The sequence below is a fragment of the Oculina patagonica genome, chromosome 13 (genome assembly GCF_052425735.1).
Source record: "Oculina patagonica isolate OP01 chromosome 13, crgOcupat, whole genome shotgun sequence".
Taxonomy (NCBI): Eukaryota; Metazoa; Cnidaria; class Anthozoa; order Scleractinia; family Oculinidae; genus Oculina; species Oculina patagonica.
Genome location: NC_135770.1, coordinates 20,526,269 through 20,541,156, shown reverse-complemented (window position 1 = coordinate 20,541,156; position 14,888 = coordinate 20,526,269). Strand labels below are relative to the sequence as shown.

At 41.5% G+C, this 14,888-nt stretch overlaps 3 protein-coding genes and 1 long non-coding RNA gene across 4 annotated transcripts; all 4 read right to left on the bottom strand.

The window, feature by feature from the left end:
- Window positions 1-965: 965 nt before the first annotated feature.
- Window positions 966-2,595, bottom strand: LOC144635663 (uncharacterized). Its single transcript, XM_078494746.1, has 2 exons — window positions 1,315-2,595; window positions 966-1,044 (listed from the first exon to the last, which is right to left on the bottom strand). Exon 1 carries the CDS (start codon window positions 2,565-2,567, stop codon window positions 1,587-1,589), a length of 981 nt encoding a protein of 326 aa, XP_078350872.1. The 5' UTR covers window positions 2,568-2,595; the 3' UTR covers window positions 966-1,044; window positions 1,315-1,586.
- An 81-nt stretch (window positions 2,596-2,676) lies between these two features.
- On the bottom strand, window positions 2,677-7,622 carry LOC144637013 (uncharacterized). Its single transcript, XM_078496190.1, has 2 exons — window positions 2,823-7,622; window positions 2,677-2,757 (listed from the first exon to the last, which is right to left on the bottom strand). Exons 1-2 carry the CDS (start codon window positions 7,620-7,622, stop codon window positions 2,677-2,679), a joined length of 4,881 nt encoding a protein of 1,626 aa, XP_078352316.1.
- Window positions 7,623-7,794: 172 nt separating this feature from the next.
- On the bottom strand, window positions 7,795-10,412 carry LOC144634251 (uncharacterized). The gene is made up of 3 exons (XR_013567172.1): window positions 10,286-10,412; window positions 9,519-9,615; window positions 7,795-8,128 (listed from the first exon to the last, which is right to left on the bottom strand). It is a non-coding gene; the product is annotated as an uncharacterized LOC144634251 (long non-coding RNA).
- Window positions 10,413-10,418: 6 nt separating this feature from the next.
- Window positions 10,419-14,393, bottom strand: LOC144634234 (uncharacterized). Its single transcript, XM_078493135.1, has 2 exons — window positions 14,137-14,393; window positions 10,419-12,698 (listed from the first exon to the last, which is right to left on the bottom strand). The coding sequence occupies exon 2, from the start codon at window positions 12,691-12,693 to the stop codon at window positions 11,161-11,163; it is 1,533 nt and encodes a 510-aa protein (XP_078349261.1). The 5' UTR covers window positions 12,694-12,698; window positions 14,137-14,393; the 3' UTR covers window positions 10,419-11,160.
- Window positions 14,394-14,888: the final 495 nt, after the last annotated feature.

The window sequence follows — 14,888 nt, the reverse complement described above, 5'->3', positions numbered from 1 at the left end:
CTCCAGGCTACGCCGGCTAAGAGGTTCAAGCGGCATTGGGGACGACAATGGTAGCCATGCAGTTCTTTTTTCTAGTTAGCAGTGCTTTACCTCTTGTGTGAAGATTCTGGGTTGCTTGGGGCTGGGTTTGGAGTTTGTTGTTAATCATTTTCTACAGTTTTTGTTGGCGAATGCTTTATTAATTACTACAATGATGACAGGTGTCCTGTCGAAGCCTTGTGTTTAGAATCTTTAAAATAATTATTTACAAGGCTATCTGATGATGACTTCATTTTTAAGTAGAAAACTTTGCAAGCTCGCTTTTTCCTTGTAAAGGTTAAATCAGTTTTTAGCCTTCAAAACAATTATCTTATTTACAAAGGTAACATCATGAACGTGTATACTATAGACATTAATTTAATACGACAATGTTAAAAAAAATACATCTCTGTTCCTCAATTAACCATCCTGGGTTGACCGTTTTAGCGTAGAATCTGAGCGTAGTGAAGTATAGATTCGAGCGTCTCTGTTGATTTCTAGAGAATGGGTTTTCCCAGGCGTAGTTGCGGAAGAAAAGCGACATTTCTCGGTCTTTTTCTGTTAATTTGTTTTTCGTTAAGGCCATCCCAATAAAATGTTTCGTTTCCGATCGCCCACCCGACCCATTTTTTCGAAATGTAAAAAAAAAATCCGAGCAGATTCACTAGTCAAAGAGGCAAGTACTTTAATTTATAAGAACACGATATTGTTTTATTAACATTAATTGGTATGACGTGATGTCCTTGTCTTTAATTAACATCGATACTAAGTTTTTTAAAGGCTGTTCCGTGCCAAGGGCATTAGCGATTGTTCTAACATTCTCAGTGAGATTGACTGAAACAAAATCTTTCGGTTCTGCATCTCCTGGCTTCTTAAATGAACCCAGACCCCTTAAAGTGTTCATTCAGTCCATTTCAAAGTTCTCTCTCCTCCAATCATCAGTCACACTTTATTGCCACAGTGATCCAGAGTAACTTGACAACAGCGTTCACAAACTGATATTTAATTCCATAAATAACGTGAGAACTAAAATACAAAGGTAAGAAAATTACAAACGGTCGTAAAAAATTAGAAAGAAATACGTTTATGCGCTTAAAGGTTACACAACGAAAAGTAAAATTAAAGATTACAAATAACGGTTAACAGTGTCGTGTGCAACGTTTTCCTTGTCTAGAAACTTAAGTCTAAAATTACAAACATAAGCGATAAAATAAAAACTAAGCGAATAAAGGATGCAAGGCAATTAAAGCGAAAAGGTAAACAAACTAAGATAGCGTAAAAAGCGAAAATATTTACCTTGTGCTGCCTTTGATCACTGAGCAAGATTTGTGCTTCTTGAGTTATAGTTATTACGCCAACTGATCTCAGGAGGCAAAAAACGCAACCTTATAACCAGCAAGTGGCGCGACACTTTCGTGTGCGCTTTCGTGATAAACGGAAACTTTTGCAACGATAGAAGCGCGCGCGCGTATGAATACGTTTTAAATTTCTTTGTATCTATGCGCGCGCTGTTATTGTCACACTCCCACCAAATTATTTATAGTTTTACAATGAAAAAAATTGGGAAATCATGAATAATTTTTGTCTGCTTCCATGAGAAGGACTACTTGTTGTATTGGTCTTTCGATGGCGTCATGTCCGTTCCTTTGGGAGTCCCTAGATCCTAGTCGGATCCTTACTGATCGAACCAGTCCTTGTTTATCTGACCGGGTCTGTATGACCTTTCCAAGTGGCCACTCGTTCCTTGGAACGTCTTCTTTCACAATTACTGTGTCTCCGATTTTCAGGTTTCTCTTCGGCGCGAACCATTTCTGTCTTGAATTCAGATTGATGAGGTACTCCTTTCGCCACCTACTCCAAAATTGCTGCGCCAGAAATTGAACTCGTCGCCACCGTTTCCGAGCGTAAACATCTTCTCTGACGAAATTTCCAGGAGGTGGAAAAAGTGTCTTACTCTTCATTGTTAGCAGATGATTCGGAGTTAGAGGCTCTAAACTCTTCGGGTCGTTCAGGCATTGGCAGGTCAATGGTCGACTGTTGATTATGGCCATGACCTCGTACAAGAATGTACGAAGCGAAGACGTATCGAGTCTTCCTTTGAAATCGTCGAGAACAGTGTTCAGGACGCTTCTCGTGGTTCTAATTTGTCTTTCCCATACTCCTCCCCAGTGACTGGAATGTGGGGCATTCATGACAAATTCACAGCGATTGTTCGTCAAATATGTCTGAATCCTGTCGTTGTCCAACTCGTTCATGGCAGTTGCAAGCTCGTTTCTTGCTCCTACAAAATTGGAGCCTTGGTCGGACCTTAGCTGTTGGACGGGTCCTCGAATTGCAGTGAAGCACCTTAAAGCGTTGATGAAAGCATCGGTCGTCATGTCATCCAGAGTTTCAATGTGTACCGCTCGAGAACTCATGCATGTGAATAGTAACCCATATCTCTTCAACTCTTTCCTTCCTTCTTTTATCGTAAATGGCCCAAAACAATCCATTCCGCAGTACGTGAAGGGCGGAGTTGACTCCACTCTATCTTCGGGAAGGTTTGCCATCTTCTGGCCTTCTGTTGGTCGTCTTTGACGTCTGCATTTCACACACTTGTATATGTGGGACGTTACTGCGGCATTAAGGCCAAGAATCCATATTCCATGAGAACGAATTTCATTCATAGTCATTCCCTTTCCTGAATGTTTGACCTTCTTGTGAAAGTGGTCGATGATCATCTCTGTCACGTGGGAATGTCTTGGCAGGATTATCGGGTGTTTAACATCGAATGGCAAGGTAGAGTTTTCCAGTCTCCCACCAACTCTTATTAGTCCTCGTTCATCAATAAACGGATCCAACTTAACGAGGGAACTTTGTCTTGGAAGCTGTTCCTTGCGAATAAGGCTGAGAACTTCATTCTTGAAGGTATTGTGCTGTAGCTCCTTGAAAATAAGCATTTCAGCTTCTTGTCTTTCACTTACTGTTGTGGCGATCGTTTTTGGCTTGTTCTTCTTGAAGGGTCTCTTCAGGTACGAAACCACGCCAACTGCTTTCGTCCAACTGGAGAATTTTGACACAGTGTCGACGAGGCTGAAGGATTTCTTGACCGCACAAGTTGCTCGTACCGTAGCTTTAACCTCGGGGTCTCCAATTTTAATTTCATGGATCTCTTGCTTGTCAGACGAGATTTCTTTTTCCCAGAGAAATGCAGGTCCACTGAACCAGTTGGATTTCATGAGTTCTTCGGCGTTCAAGCCTCTGGAGGCGTGATCTGCAGGATTGTTCTTGGTGTCGATGTATCGCCATCCCTTGGTATCGGTGTTGGATCTGATTAACTGAACTCTGTTGGCAACGAACGTGTGAAATCGCTTGGCGTCGTTGTTAATGTAGCCAAGTACAACTTTAGAGTCAGTCCAAAAGTACTGTTTCAGATTGGCAAGGTTTAATTCATCTTGCAACATTGAGCCGACCTTCGCTGAAACAACTGCAGCGGTGAGTTCCAACCTTGGTATTGTGGCGATCTTCGATGGAGCGACGCGGGACTTCCCCATTACCAGAGAGACATTCACATTTTCTTTGTCGTCCTTTACTCTGAGATAAGAACACTGTCCGTATCCGAACGTACTTGCATCAGCAAAATTGTGTAACTCGTACTTCCTCTCTTGGCTCATCGTGACTGGTGCGAAACATCTTGGAATTTGCAATTCTTTGAGACATAGAAGATCCCGCTTCCATCGCTCCCACTTTGGCCGGACTTCTTCAGGCAGAGGTTCATCCCAGCTGACGCCCTTTTTGCATACTTCTTGCAGTATCTTTTTAGCTCTTAGAACCAAGGGGGCCAGAAATCCAAGGGGATCGTAGACGGAGGCTACTGACGCTAGTACTCCTCTTCTAGTTAAGGGTTGATCCTTAAGAACAATGGAGAAGCTGAAGGAGTCTAACTCCACTGACCATTGAACCCCAAGAACTCTCTCTATTTGAAGTTGTTCGGATGGCAGGTCCATCATGGCATCCGCTGCTCTTTCGCTCTTCGGTACCGATTCGAGTACTTGACGGTCATTTGAAATGAACTTATGGAGACGAAGGCCACCCTTCTTGCAGATTTCACGAGCTCCCTGAATGAGTTCCTTTGCTTGTTCTGCGGATTCGACGCTTGACAGTCCGTCATCTACGTAGAAATCGTGCGTGATAAACTGAGCCGCTGAAGGGTACGCTTCTTTCTCTTGACTTGCCATATGTTTGAAGCCGTAGCTGGCACAACCAGGCGATGATGTTGCTCCGAACAAGTGGACTTTCATTCTGTACTCCTTGGGTTCTTGCTTAAAGTCACCATTAGGCCACCACAGAAATCGCAAATAATCTCGATCGTTTGGACAAACCATGAATTGGTGGAACATCTTCCCCACGTCGCAAGTGATAGCGTAAGGATATCTCCTGAACCTGCACAGCACGCCTGTCAAATTGTTAGTGAGGTCTGGTCCACTGAGTAGATGATCGTTCAAGGAAGTTCCTTTAAACCTCGCAGAGCAATCAAACACGACTCTAATCTTGTTTTTCTTCGGATGATAGACACCATGATGAGGTATATACCACTTCACTCCTTCTTCTTGCACAAGCGTCGGTGCTTCTTCGGCATCTCCTCTGCTGAATACTTCGTTCATAAACTTGATGTAATCTTCTTTATACTTGGAATCCTTCAGGAATTTGCGCTTGAGGTATTCAAGGCGAGCTAGCGCCATCTTGCGGTTGTCAGGCAATAGAGGCCGGTCTTTGAATGGTAGTGGCATTTCATAGTGTTCGTTTTCGGTCTTTCCGATCCCTTCTTCCATAATTTTGAGGAATTGCAAGTCTTCTTGAGAAGTCTTCTTATCATCTTTGTTTTCCTTAAAGTCTGACTCAAGGACTCGTACGACATCGCTCATAAGCACAGCAGGTAGCTCCTTTACGGCAACTTTGTGGCAAAAGGAAGTTTCACTCTTTACGTCGTTACCACCTACGATGCTCCATCCGAGATCTGTCTTTATACCATATGGCTCATTACTCTCGCCGGTGATAACTTCTCTTGGGGCTAAAGCTTGAGAGCAGTCGTATCCAATTAGCAAACCAACATCGCAGTCCAATAAGTTATGCATTTTGTCTTCAATCGTTTGCAAGTGATCCCAGTTCTTAGCGGTGGTTTTAGTCGGAATGTGGTCTTCATCGGCGGGGATCGACGTACTAGTGTAGGCGACTGGTATTGAGATCTTAAGGTCGGAATTGTATCCTCTTACTTGAAGATTTGTAACTCTTTCGCTGTCGATGACTGACTCTTGGCTAGTGATAGTACTCAGCCGAAGCTTTATCGGTTGTGCTTCTGCGTCGAGCTCGTCGCACTTTTCCTTAAGAATAAAGGTTGCATCACTTTGAGTGTCTAATACTGCATAAACCAGTACTTCCTTATCGGGCTTCGTAGACGATGATAGCCACACAGGAACTATCATTGACGTAGTTGCACTTGAGGTCCCTTGTGATGCACACGAGGTTGACTTGCGAACATCTGTGGGTTCCTCTTCCTCACTTCTTTCTTCTTTCTTTTTCGTTTCTCTTTTTTCTTCGTGAAGACATGTGGGATGCTTTTTGTTGCATGTTGAACAAGTTAACTTCCTCTTACAATCGCTGGACATGTGACCCTTCTTTAAACATCCGAAACAAAGCCTGTTTTCTTTAACAAAATTCTTTCTGTTCTCGAGTGTCTCAGTCTTAAACCTTAAGCAGGCATCCAACTGATGATTCGTTTTCTTGCAGAAGGTACATTGCGGTTGCTGCTTTGGCGTTTCATTCGGCTGTTTAGAATTCTCTTCCGTAGTCTTGGCGGAGTGAACAGTCTTGCTTTTTAAGTCCTTCGACCTTGGCGGTACTTGATGCGTGCTGTCTGATGTCGTTTCTGCCTCCTTTACAGCGTAGCAGGAAGAAATAGGATTGCATACGATATCCGCTTCAGCATTGACGAAAGACGTGAAGGCCTTGAAATCTGGGTATTTCTTCTCTTCTTTTATTCCTCTTGTGGCTTCTCTGTTCCACCTCGAGACAAGGCTGTCCGGTAACTTGGAGAGAAGCTTTTGGTTTTCCATGTAGTCATTCAAGACTTTTAGATCCTCGATTGTTTGCATTGCAGTTTTTACACTTGCTAAGAAGTCGGCAAATCTTCTGAGGCCTTGGTGGTCTTTAATACCGATCTTTGGCCATCTTTGTAGCTTGCCTCTGTACGCTTTAGCTACTACAAATGGGTGACCAAACCTCTCGTCTAGGATGTTCCACGCTCGTTCATAGGCTTCCGATGAATTTTGCAGAAAGAGACCGCTGATGGCTTCCTTGGCAGGTCCTCTCAAATATCTTTTCAAATAGTACATTTTGTCACTTGCCGATAAGTTCTTTCGGTGTAAGATCGCGTGAAAAGATGACTTCCAATCTGGATACTGGACAGGCTCACCGCTGAAGATGGTAGGTTCGGGCGCTGGGAGGCGACTCATGCTGAATGATTCGGTAATTGCGGTGATAATCGCGGCGGTGGAATCGGTGTTTGATGATTCTTGCGGTTGCACTTGATCATATGAAAGACCAGTGTTTTCGGGTGTGATAGGAGACTGATCAATGTTGCGATGCTGTTGAGTGCGCTGCGTCGCAGAATTTGAGGTGTTTGCATCCTTTGTTAAGTGCCTTTGTTCTTGCGGCAGTAGTACTAGGGATTCTGAAGCTGCCTCATATTGTGGCTGAATTGGAGAAATGCGCTGGATATCCTCTTCGACCGAAACTATGTCGTCTGCAAACTCTTCGGCTTCTTGGTAAGCCTTAAGCTTTGCTCTTGCTATTTCCATTTGCTTCTTTACTTCGCTCTGTTCCAATTCCAGTTTTCTTCGCGCCAGTTCTGCTTCAATCCTTGTTGTTTCGGCCCGGAGCTGCGCTTCCATTTTGGCGATGTATTCCTTGTGTTTTGCTTGTTCTTGCAGGGCATTAAATTCGGCTTCCTTTGCGGCTAGTTCTGCAGCAGCATCGGCTTTCTTTACGTCGATGAGGGAAGAAGCCTTTGAGGACCTACTGACTCTTGACCGACTTGACTTTGTTGATGCTTTGCTGGATATTCTACTTCGGACAGAACCTCTATCTTGCTCGTTGCGCAGCGCTAGTTCGCTCTCGATTAATTGTCGTTCTAGTTCATGTTCCAGGGTTTGCGTCAGAGCGTCGCAGGCGTCCATTTTTTGGCGAATTTCTTGACTCGGAGGTCGAACCTTTCGTAATTTCTCGTAATTCTTCTGAGTATTCTCGCGTAGCTCCTTTAAGCGTAGAATGGCTTCTTTTCTTTCTGTTTCTGACGAGGGTAGCTGATTGACTATGGACGACTCGATGTCTTCCGCTTGCCTTTTCCATGCTTCATGGGTTTCGTGGAATTTCCTTACGAGCTGATCTTCTTCTCTCTGTCGATCTCTTTGGAATTTTTCTTGATAGGCTTGGCCCTTTTCGGTAAGTGTTCTAGCCCGAGTAATTCGCGTTTGCTCTTGGATAGAAACTGCGCTTAAACTATCTACACTATAAATTGAATCTACTTGTTCACTTTGTACTTCAACTTGACTTTCTGAACTAGTCATTCTGACTATTCTAACTAAGTAAATCTTAATTATGCTTAAATAGTTTCTTCTTAACTTTAAGATTAGACTACACAACTGTAAGGTATTCCTTAGAGGCCGCGTAACGCGACAAGTAATTATTTATGAAGCGTGAACTTAACTTAAATGCAATCACTTAAACTTATTTCTGCAATGTTGCAGAATCTCTTAGACAATGTCTCTTGTAGTGTTCTTGTAACTAAAAACTCTTAAATTAACTTTACTTATGGTTTCCGTCGCTTGACTTGTGACTTGTGACTGACTTTGTGACTTGTGACTTCGTGATTTGCAACTTGAACTTCACGCTTGACTTGACCTTGGGTTGTTACGGGCTTGACCTTCAGTTGTTTGTCCGCTTGACTTGCTGGTGTCTTCGTTCTTCGGTTCTTGTTGTGGTTCAGCAAGTTCTCACTATTGCCACAGTGATCCAGAGTAACTTGACAACAGCGTTCACAAACTGATATTTAATTCCATAAATAACGTGAGAACTAAAATACAAAGGTAAGAAAATTACAAACGGTCTTAAAAAAGTAGAAAGAAATACGTTTATGCGCTTAAAGGTTACACAACGAAAAGTAAAATTAAAGATTACAAATAACGGTTAACAGTGTCGTGTGCAACGTTTTCCTTGTCTAGAAACTTAAGTCTAAAATTACAAACATAAGCGATAAAATAAAAACTAAGCGAATAAAGGATGCAAGGCAATTAAAGCGTACCCTGGGTGCCAGAGGCTTTTCTTGCGCGGATTCCGGTGTCAGTCATGTCTTCATTGTGACCCGCGCGAAAAACCTCTGGAACAGAGCGCTATTGCTTTGATAGCGCCGAGCCAATGACAAGCCTGTTTATATCAGTTTAGTCCAGAATCTGGACTAGAAAGCTGATTGGCTTCTTATGGCCTCCCATGGGTCTTTTAATCTAACCAACGCTGTTATTGGTGTATAAATATAGCGAACACTGCGTGAAATCGAAAGACGCCTGTGGAATGTCTTGAGGTTTTCATAGTAAGTGCCGCCGAAATGGAGGATTCCGAGGATTTAAAGATTGCGAAAACGTTCGACTAAGATCTATAGGAAGCTGCTTCGCGGGACCCGCAAAATAAACCGCCTGTTCTGCAAGCTAATGGTGCTGATAATCTAAGCGCCGAGCATTTAGGTGGAATTTCAAATTTTATTCGCCGAAAGGATGTTTTGGCGGTCTACATGTAGTCTCCTCAACAGGGCGCCGGTTAGTGAACTCCGTTGACGAACCATGAGACGTTTTAATTACTGGAACAGCGCTTTGAACGCGTATTCTTATTTTTAGCTTCTGCTTTCCAGCAGGCAAGATTTTCTTTGTAACAGTCTTGTTAACACTCAATAGTTGTTATTTCTTTTACTGTAGCTTCGAATTTTTCTATTCGTCGGTCGCACTTCTTACAAAGGACATGCGGCCCTACAGACAGATTGTGCATTTTCCGAAACAAGGCTGTAATACCCGCCATTGCACACAACACTAGCTTCACATAACCGACACGGCAACGAAGACTTTGAATTGGGAACCTTTTTCACGGGAGTTGTTTTAACTCCAGCGAACGCCATCAACAAATACCGCCACTTGACACCTCTTCATATCTTCACGTGCCAGTGCATGTGATAACAGTGGGAGATGTTCACTGTGATTGGTTTAAATGCAATACGAGAAAAAAGATCAAAGTTCAACGAGAACGGTAAATCAAACCAGTCTGCGCCAGAGGTTTTTTCTCGCGGCTTCGCCACTCGTGGCGGCGGCCTTCGGCCGCCGAAGTATTCACCGGGCGCGAGAAAAAATCCTCTGGTACCCAGGGTAATTAAAGCGAAAAGGTAAACAAACTAAGATAGCGTAAAAAGCGAAAATATTTACCTTGTGCTGCCTTTGATCACTGAGCAAGATTTGTGCTTCTTGAGTTATAGTTATTACGCCAACTGATCTCAGGAGGCAAAAAACGCAACCTTATAACCTAATCTCGTACCCAGATCTTCTCAACCCTCGGAGAGAACATCTGGTAAAGTCGGATTTTGCTCGCGTCAAATGTGTCAGAAATCTGACACACGACGCGACTACGCATGCTCGGCAATTAAGTACGAAAAACTCCCTTGGCCGTGATAAATAGGTCATGAACTACTTCCCTATACAAAAAAAGACAAGTAACACAATCTTGAGATACAGTTGGGGAAGAAAGAAATCCGTCACTCATGTTTTGCTGATAAATTAAAACACTCAACCCAGCCTTCAACGGCGGGGAAAAGCGCGCGCTGTGTTTGACGCGTACAAGCCACCTGTACGCGTCAAGTACGCGTCAGATTTGCAAAGTTTTTCACCCATCTTTTACCTACGAATATCGTCATTTTTAAACATTTTGTACTAACAAGCTTGAACTTCAAACTGTATCTGTAGCTTATTCGCATTAGTGACGTTCAAAACACGAACGCATTTTTAGAAAAGTCTTTGAATCCAAATATTTTCTTACTAGCTAACGTGCGGTGCGCGCGTGCGAAACAAATTTTTCATCATTCGCGCGCAAATGCTGAAGCTGTTCATCAACCAATCAGATTGGCGAACTGAACTGACTTTACCAGATGTGTACTACCGTGGTAAGTAGACATCTGGGTACGAGATTACCTTATAACCAGCAAGTGGCGCGACACTTTCGTGTGCGCTTTCGTGATAAACGGAAACTTTTGCAACGATAGAAGCGCGCGCGCGTATGAATACGTTTTAAATTTCTTTGTATCTATGCGCGCGCTGTTATTGTCACACACTTCTCGTGCAGATTAATATAATGATGATTAGGCATGGACAATGTTTCGGTTGATCAACCCTTTTCCCAAGCGCTTTCCACAAAGGAGTAGTGTTTTACAAGGATTTCCAGCCCCGAGAAAAACCGTAATTGAATACACATAAAATAACGATAACTTTACTGTGATGATATCGATGACTTTGACCCTTTAACTTAAATTTGTTGTTGTGTAGCTGAATCATCTTCTGAGTTCCTCGGATGTCTTCGGCAAACTTCGGAAGGTTTTGGGAAACGTTCATATGATCTTCGGGCAACAATCTGAGAATTTTCGAATGCGTAAATCTTTGGAAAATGACAGGAAATCCTTGGAGAATAGTAAAAAACTTGGCTATAAGTATATTTATAAATAAACAAAATAATACATGCATGGCTGCTTGGAGATATGGAATTTCTCTTCTCATGTTCAACTTGATATCTCACTTGTAAGTGCTGCGAACAAGCGAAATTTCATATCTTTGTTTACAATACCCAGGTATTATTGTACATTTAATAATGGCGTCCCCCCTTAAATGTGCAAGAAAAAACTTCCCTCAAGGAAAAAAGGCTGCCTGTATATTTCTCATTCTAAAAACGTGCCCTACCGACGCTTTTAGAATACAAGCAAACATATTCCACTTAAAAATCCTTGGGGTTTTATATGTCAGGGGCATTTTTTGGGGGGAGGGGGGCATTATGACAGGCATTCATTTGGAAGGAACATGGGTATCAATCCAAAAGTATTTTTACAATCAATATCAAACCAAATACAGCAACAACTCCAAAAATTTGCTTCACAAACAGTTCACCAACAATTGAAAAATAACAGCTGCAGCACATACACGCCACTACAACAAGCTGACTAACAATAACAAACTGTTCATATTTCCAGCGGTTCATATTGGCATTGTCAAAATTTGAAACAATAGCCAGTGGCTTCATTTTAAATTCATCTAACAGGTGCATAGCTGCTGTACGCTCTTCAACACCATAAGGCTCCAAAATATTTATATCCTTTATAAAATAGTGCTGCAAATAACCATCATGTATGTGTTGTCGGTACGTTGATACGATATGCAACAACAGTGCCCCTAGTGTGTCGTTGTTGTCGATTGTATACATGTCAAAAGGAAGCGTGCCATCTAGTTCAGCAATCCACAGGATAACAGTCTTTAAATGGTAAGATTTAAGGGCTGGATAACTTCTGTTCTTCACTCGACTGAACTGCTTGATTGCAAATTTGATGACAACATAACACAATTTCAATGCTGCCTTGTCAGAGTGATACTCAAAAAGCTTGGTCTCAGCTTCGGCAAATGTCATTCTCCAATCAAAATCATGCGTTAAATGATCTGATAAACAATGCTTGTGAGCTAAGTAGCATCCTACGGCCCTGACACTGTTGAGAAGTTGACAAGGAAAGATATTTCGCACTCGTTCGAACCAATCATAGGCCACATCTGCAGAGTCGATTATCTTGATTCCAAAGACAACATCACTGTTAAATTCAAACTTTCCCCGAGGGCCATCCAATAGAGTTTTAAACGTTATTGCTGGGTAATTGTATTCCACATCTCCCCCTGTAAACTCTGTTCCTATTTTGTGCAAAATCAACCTTCCAGAAAGCAAGGATTGTGATCCACACTTGACAATGCAATCACGCAAAAATACATCATGAGTGAACCCACTGATCACCACTTTGCAATATCCAGGTGTGGTAGGTAACAGATGGTGCATGCTAACACGCAATGGCTTATAAAACATATTCACATCAACATCTTGTATCATCTGAGGATTTGACCACGGGAATATCCCAGAATTTGAGCTCAGCAGAGGAAAAAACCCAAACCCATGATCTGCTGAGCTTCCAGCAAGCTGGTAATGCCATTTTGCTGTATCTTTAGGCAGCAACAATGTTTCGTACTCATCAGGCAAATTACACAAATCTAGGTATCGAGATGTCTTCTTCAGATGCCAATTAAGCAACCAATGGCCACCAAAAAAGCGAAATAAAGCAAATACCAATACAGGAGTGACGATAACTATCGGTGTACAAATAACAAGCACCAGATATAGGTTTACTCCTTCAAATATGGGATAGAAGTGATCATAAGCAATAACTGCAGTGAAGGGAACAACAAAAAATATCATCAAGTATTTTGCAATATCTAATATTGAAGGTTTATGCACTGCTGATATGTGCAGACCAGCCACAATTTCTGCAAATCCAGTGAAAATATGGGCAACCACTTCTTCAATCATGTTCTCTCTAGCAAAATAAGTTAGAAAAATACTAGTTACATCACTTTCTTCCCAATAAGTTGGAAAGGTTAGATGAAAGGGGGCTTATAACCGCTTCTTTCTTCTTTATACCAGACAGATGGGCTTTAAACTTGTGGGGGAGGTGGGGGGTGTATAAGTTGCTTTTGAAGTGGCTTTTTATTCCCCCAGTGTTGGCCACTATTTAGTGCTACCCTCTCTAAATAAAGATCTTACTTACTGTCTGTCTGTCTGTCTGTCTGTCTGTCTGTGTGTGTCTGTCTGTCTATCTAGCAAGAAGAGAGAAATGCATATAAGGGACCGGTCATTATTTATGTAGAGGGGGGGGAGGGAAAAAAAGAAGGGGGGGGGTCAAGGCTATTTCAGAGTGGCAAGAGGGGGGGGCTAAAATTTTTTATAAAGAAGTTTAGGGGGGGGGATAAGCAGTTTGAGGTGGGTAAAACAGTTAAATAGAACAGTGCAAACACCATATGTGAAACAGTGAGATGCTAAATTGTACAATTTTATGCTATTTCTATTGTTTTCTTTTGTTTAAACTCAACTATTATGTACAACTGTAGTGATTTGTATTTTACAGAAATACTGTTTTCACTCTAAACTCCATTGTTATCTTAAAATTAATTTTAGTTAATAAAGAAACCAGACCTTTATAATCTGCTTTGAACAATATCTGGTTTGACTGAAATTATTTTCTTTTTACAAAATGATTATCACTGCAATAGCCCAAGAAGTAATAAAACATGATATTTATGACAACAAGAATTCAAAGTAATCCCTTGACAACTTTAGGAAAATCATTGGAAAGGAATTATATTTTGCATGGATATTACATTTGTGTTCACCATGAGAGCATAATTTGTAAAAACTACCACTTTTCCAAAGTTAAGGAGTTAATAATAGAGGTATGTTTACTATACACATAACTCATCCAAAAATTTGCCTTATTGCTGGACAAGTATCCATAGCAAAGAAGCCTTGGTTGACTAAGTGTTGATCCAGCCTTTTTGCATTAGAACAAGTGTACGTGCAATTAAGATTGTATGTAACATGCATTTAATAATAAATTACTTGAGGCATATAAAGGGAGAAGGTGGGGGGGGGGGGGGTCATCACGTAAATATTGAATAAAGAAGGGGGGGTCACTTGCTATTTACATGGCCTGGAGGGGGGGCCTTACAGAAATTTTGATCTTTCCAACATATTTTTCCCTCCCCCCCCTCTACATAAATAATGACCGGTCCCTAAGAATAATACACTACTTAAAGTTATGTCTTCGGATGCGGTAGCTAATAAAAGAAAATGAATTTAATGTCCAAGTTTACTATCTAAGCTTAAATATTTTACGTGTGAACAAATGGGCGGGAGATTTTGGCCATGAGGAGTTGACAGTTTGGAAACTTTGCATGTATGTGTAAAGCAGCTTACCTACTTGAACGAAAATTTGCCTGCAGCTAGCTTTTTGTGATTCAGAAACGCGTCCGAAAGTGTAGAACAGCCACCGTATACTTCAATACGTTTCTCTTTAGTGGTTAAATAAATAGAGTAAACAACATCATCGACACATCACTGCACTCTGGGTTGGTTGTGCTATACCACGTCATGTAAGGATCATGAAAAACAACCATCTCAGGAAACCATTCTGTTAAAAGGCGTGAAACCCGCGGGATGTCTCGCAGCGCGTTTGATACAGCAGTTGCTCAATCATAACAGTTTGCTGCATGAACAGCCGGCTGGAATTTGCATCAATATTTATCGCAATTTTTTTTTGTTCATGTGAATGAAATCACAGCAATGACGTAGATTTGCTTTGCATGATCAGATTAATCCCGCTTGACAAAATGTGACGTAAAACGTTGATACATCACGCAAAAAAGTTATCAAAACACGCTGTTATGTGTATCAGCGTGAATTATAAATAATCCTTTGAGCTACGTTCTCTTTGTCACGAAGATCGCTTTTGTTGTCTTGGATTGGAATATTTGTTTTTTCTTTAATCGCAGAGTAAAATTTTTTTACTTTGTGTGCCAAGCATTTTAATCTGTAATAAGAGCAGCATTACGGAGCTTAATTACGTAATCATATCAACGATCGAGCTTGTATTTTTAAAGTAATACAATTTCAAAAACTACTCTTCATTTGCTAAATATTTTCGCCCACTTTTCAGCAAGGCTGATAAA

What these genes read in the sequence shown, in the direction of transcription:
- LOC144635663 (XM_078494746.1), bottom strand. Translation starts at nt 2,567, where the DNA reads ATGGCAAACCTTCCCGAAGATAGAGTGGAGTCAACTCCGCCCTTCACG.
- LOC144637013 (XM_078496190.1), bottom strand. Translation starts at nt 7,622, where the DNA reads ATGACTAGTTCAGAAAGTCAAGTTGAAGTACAAAGTGAACAAGTAGAT. An exon ending in ATGAACGAGGACTAATAAGA is followed by an intron (nt 2,758 to 2,822) that starts GTTGGTGGGAGA and finishes AATCCTGCCAAG; the next exon opens with ACATTCCCACGTGACAGAGA.
- LOC144634234 (XM_078493135.1), bottom strand. Translation starts at nt 12,693, where the DNA reads ATGATTGAAGAAGTGGTTGCCCATATTTTCACTGGATTTGCAGAAATT.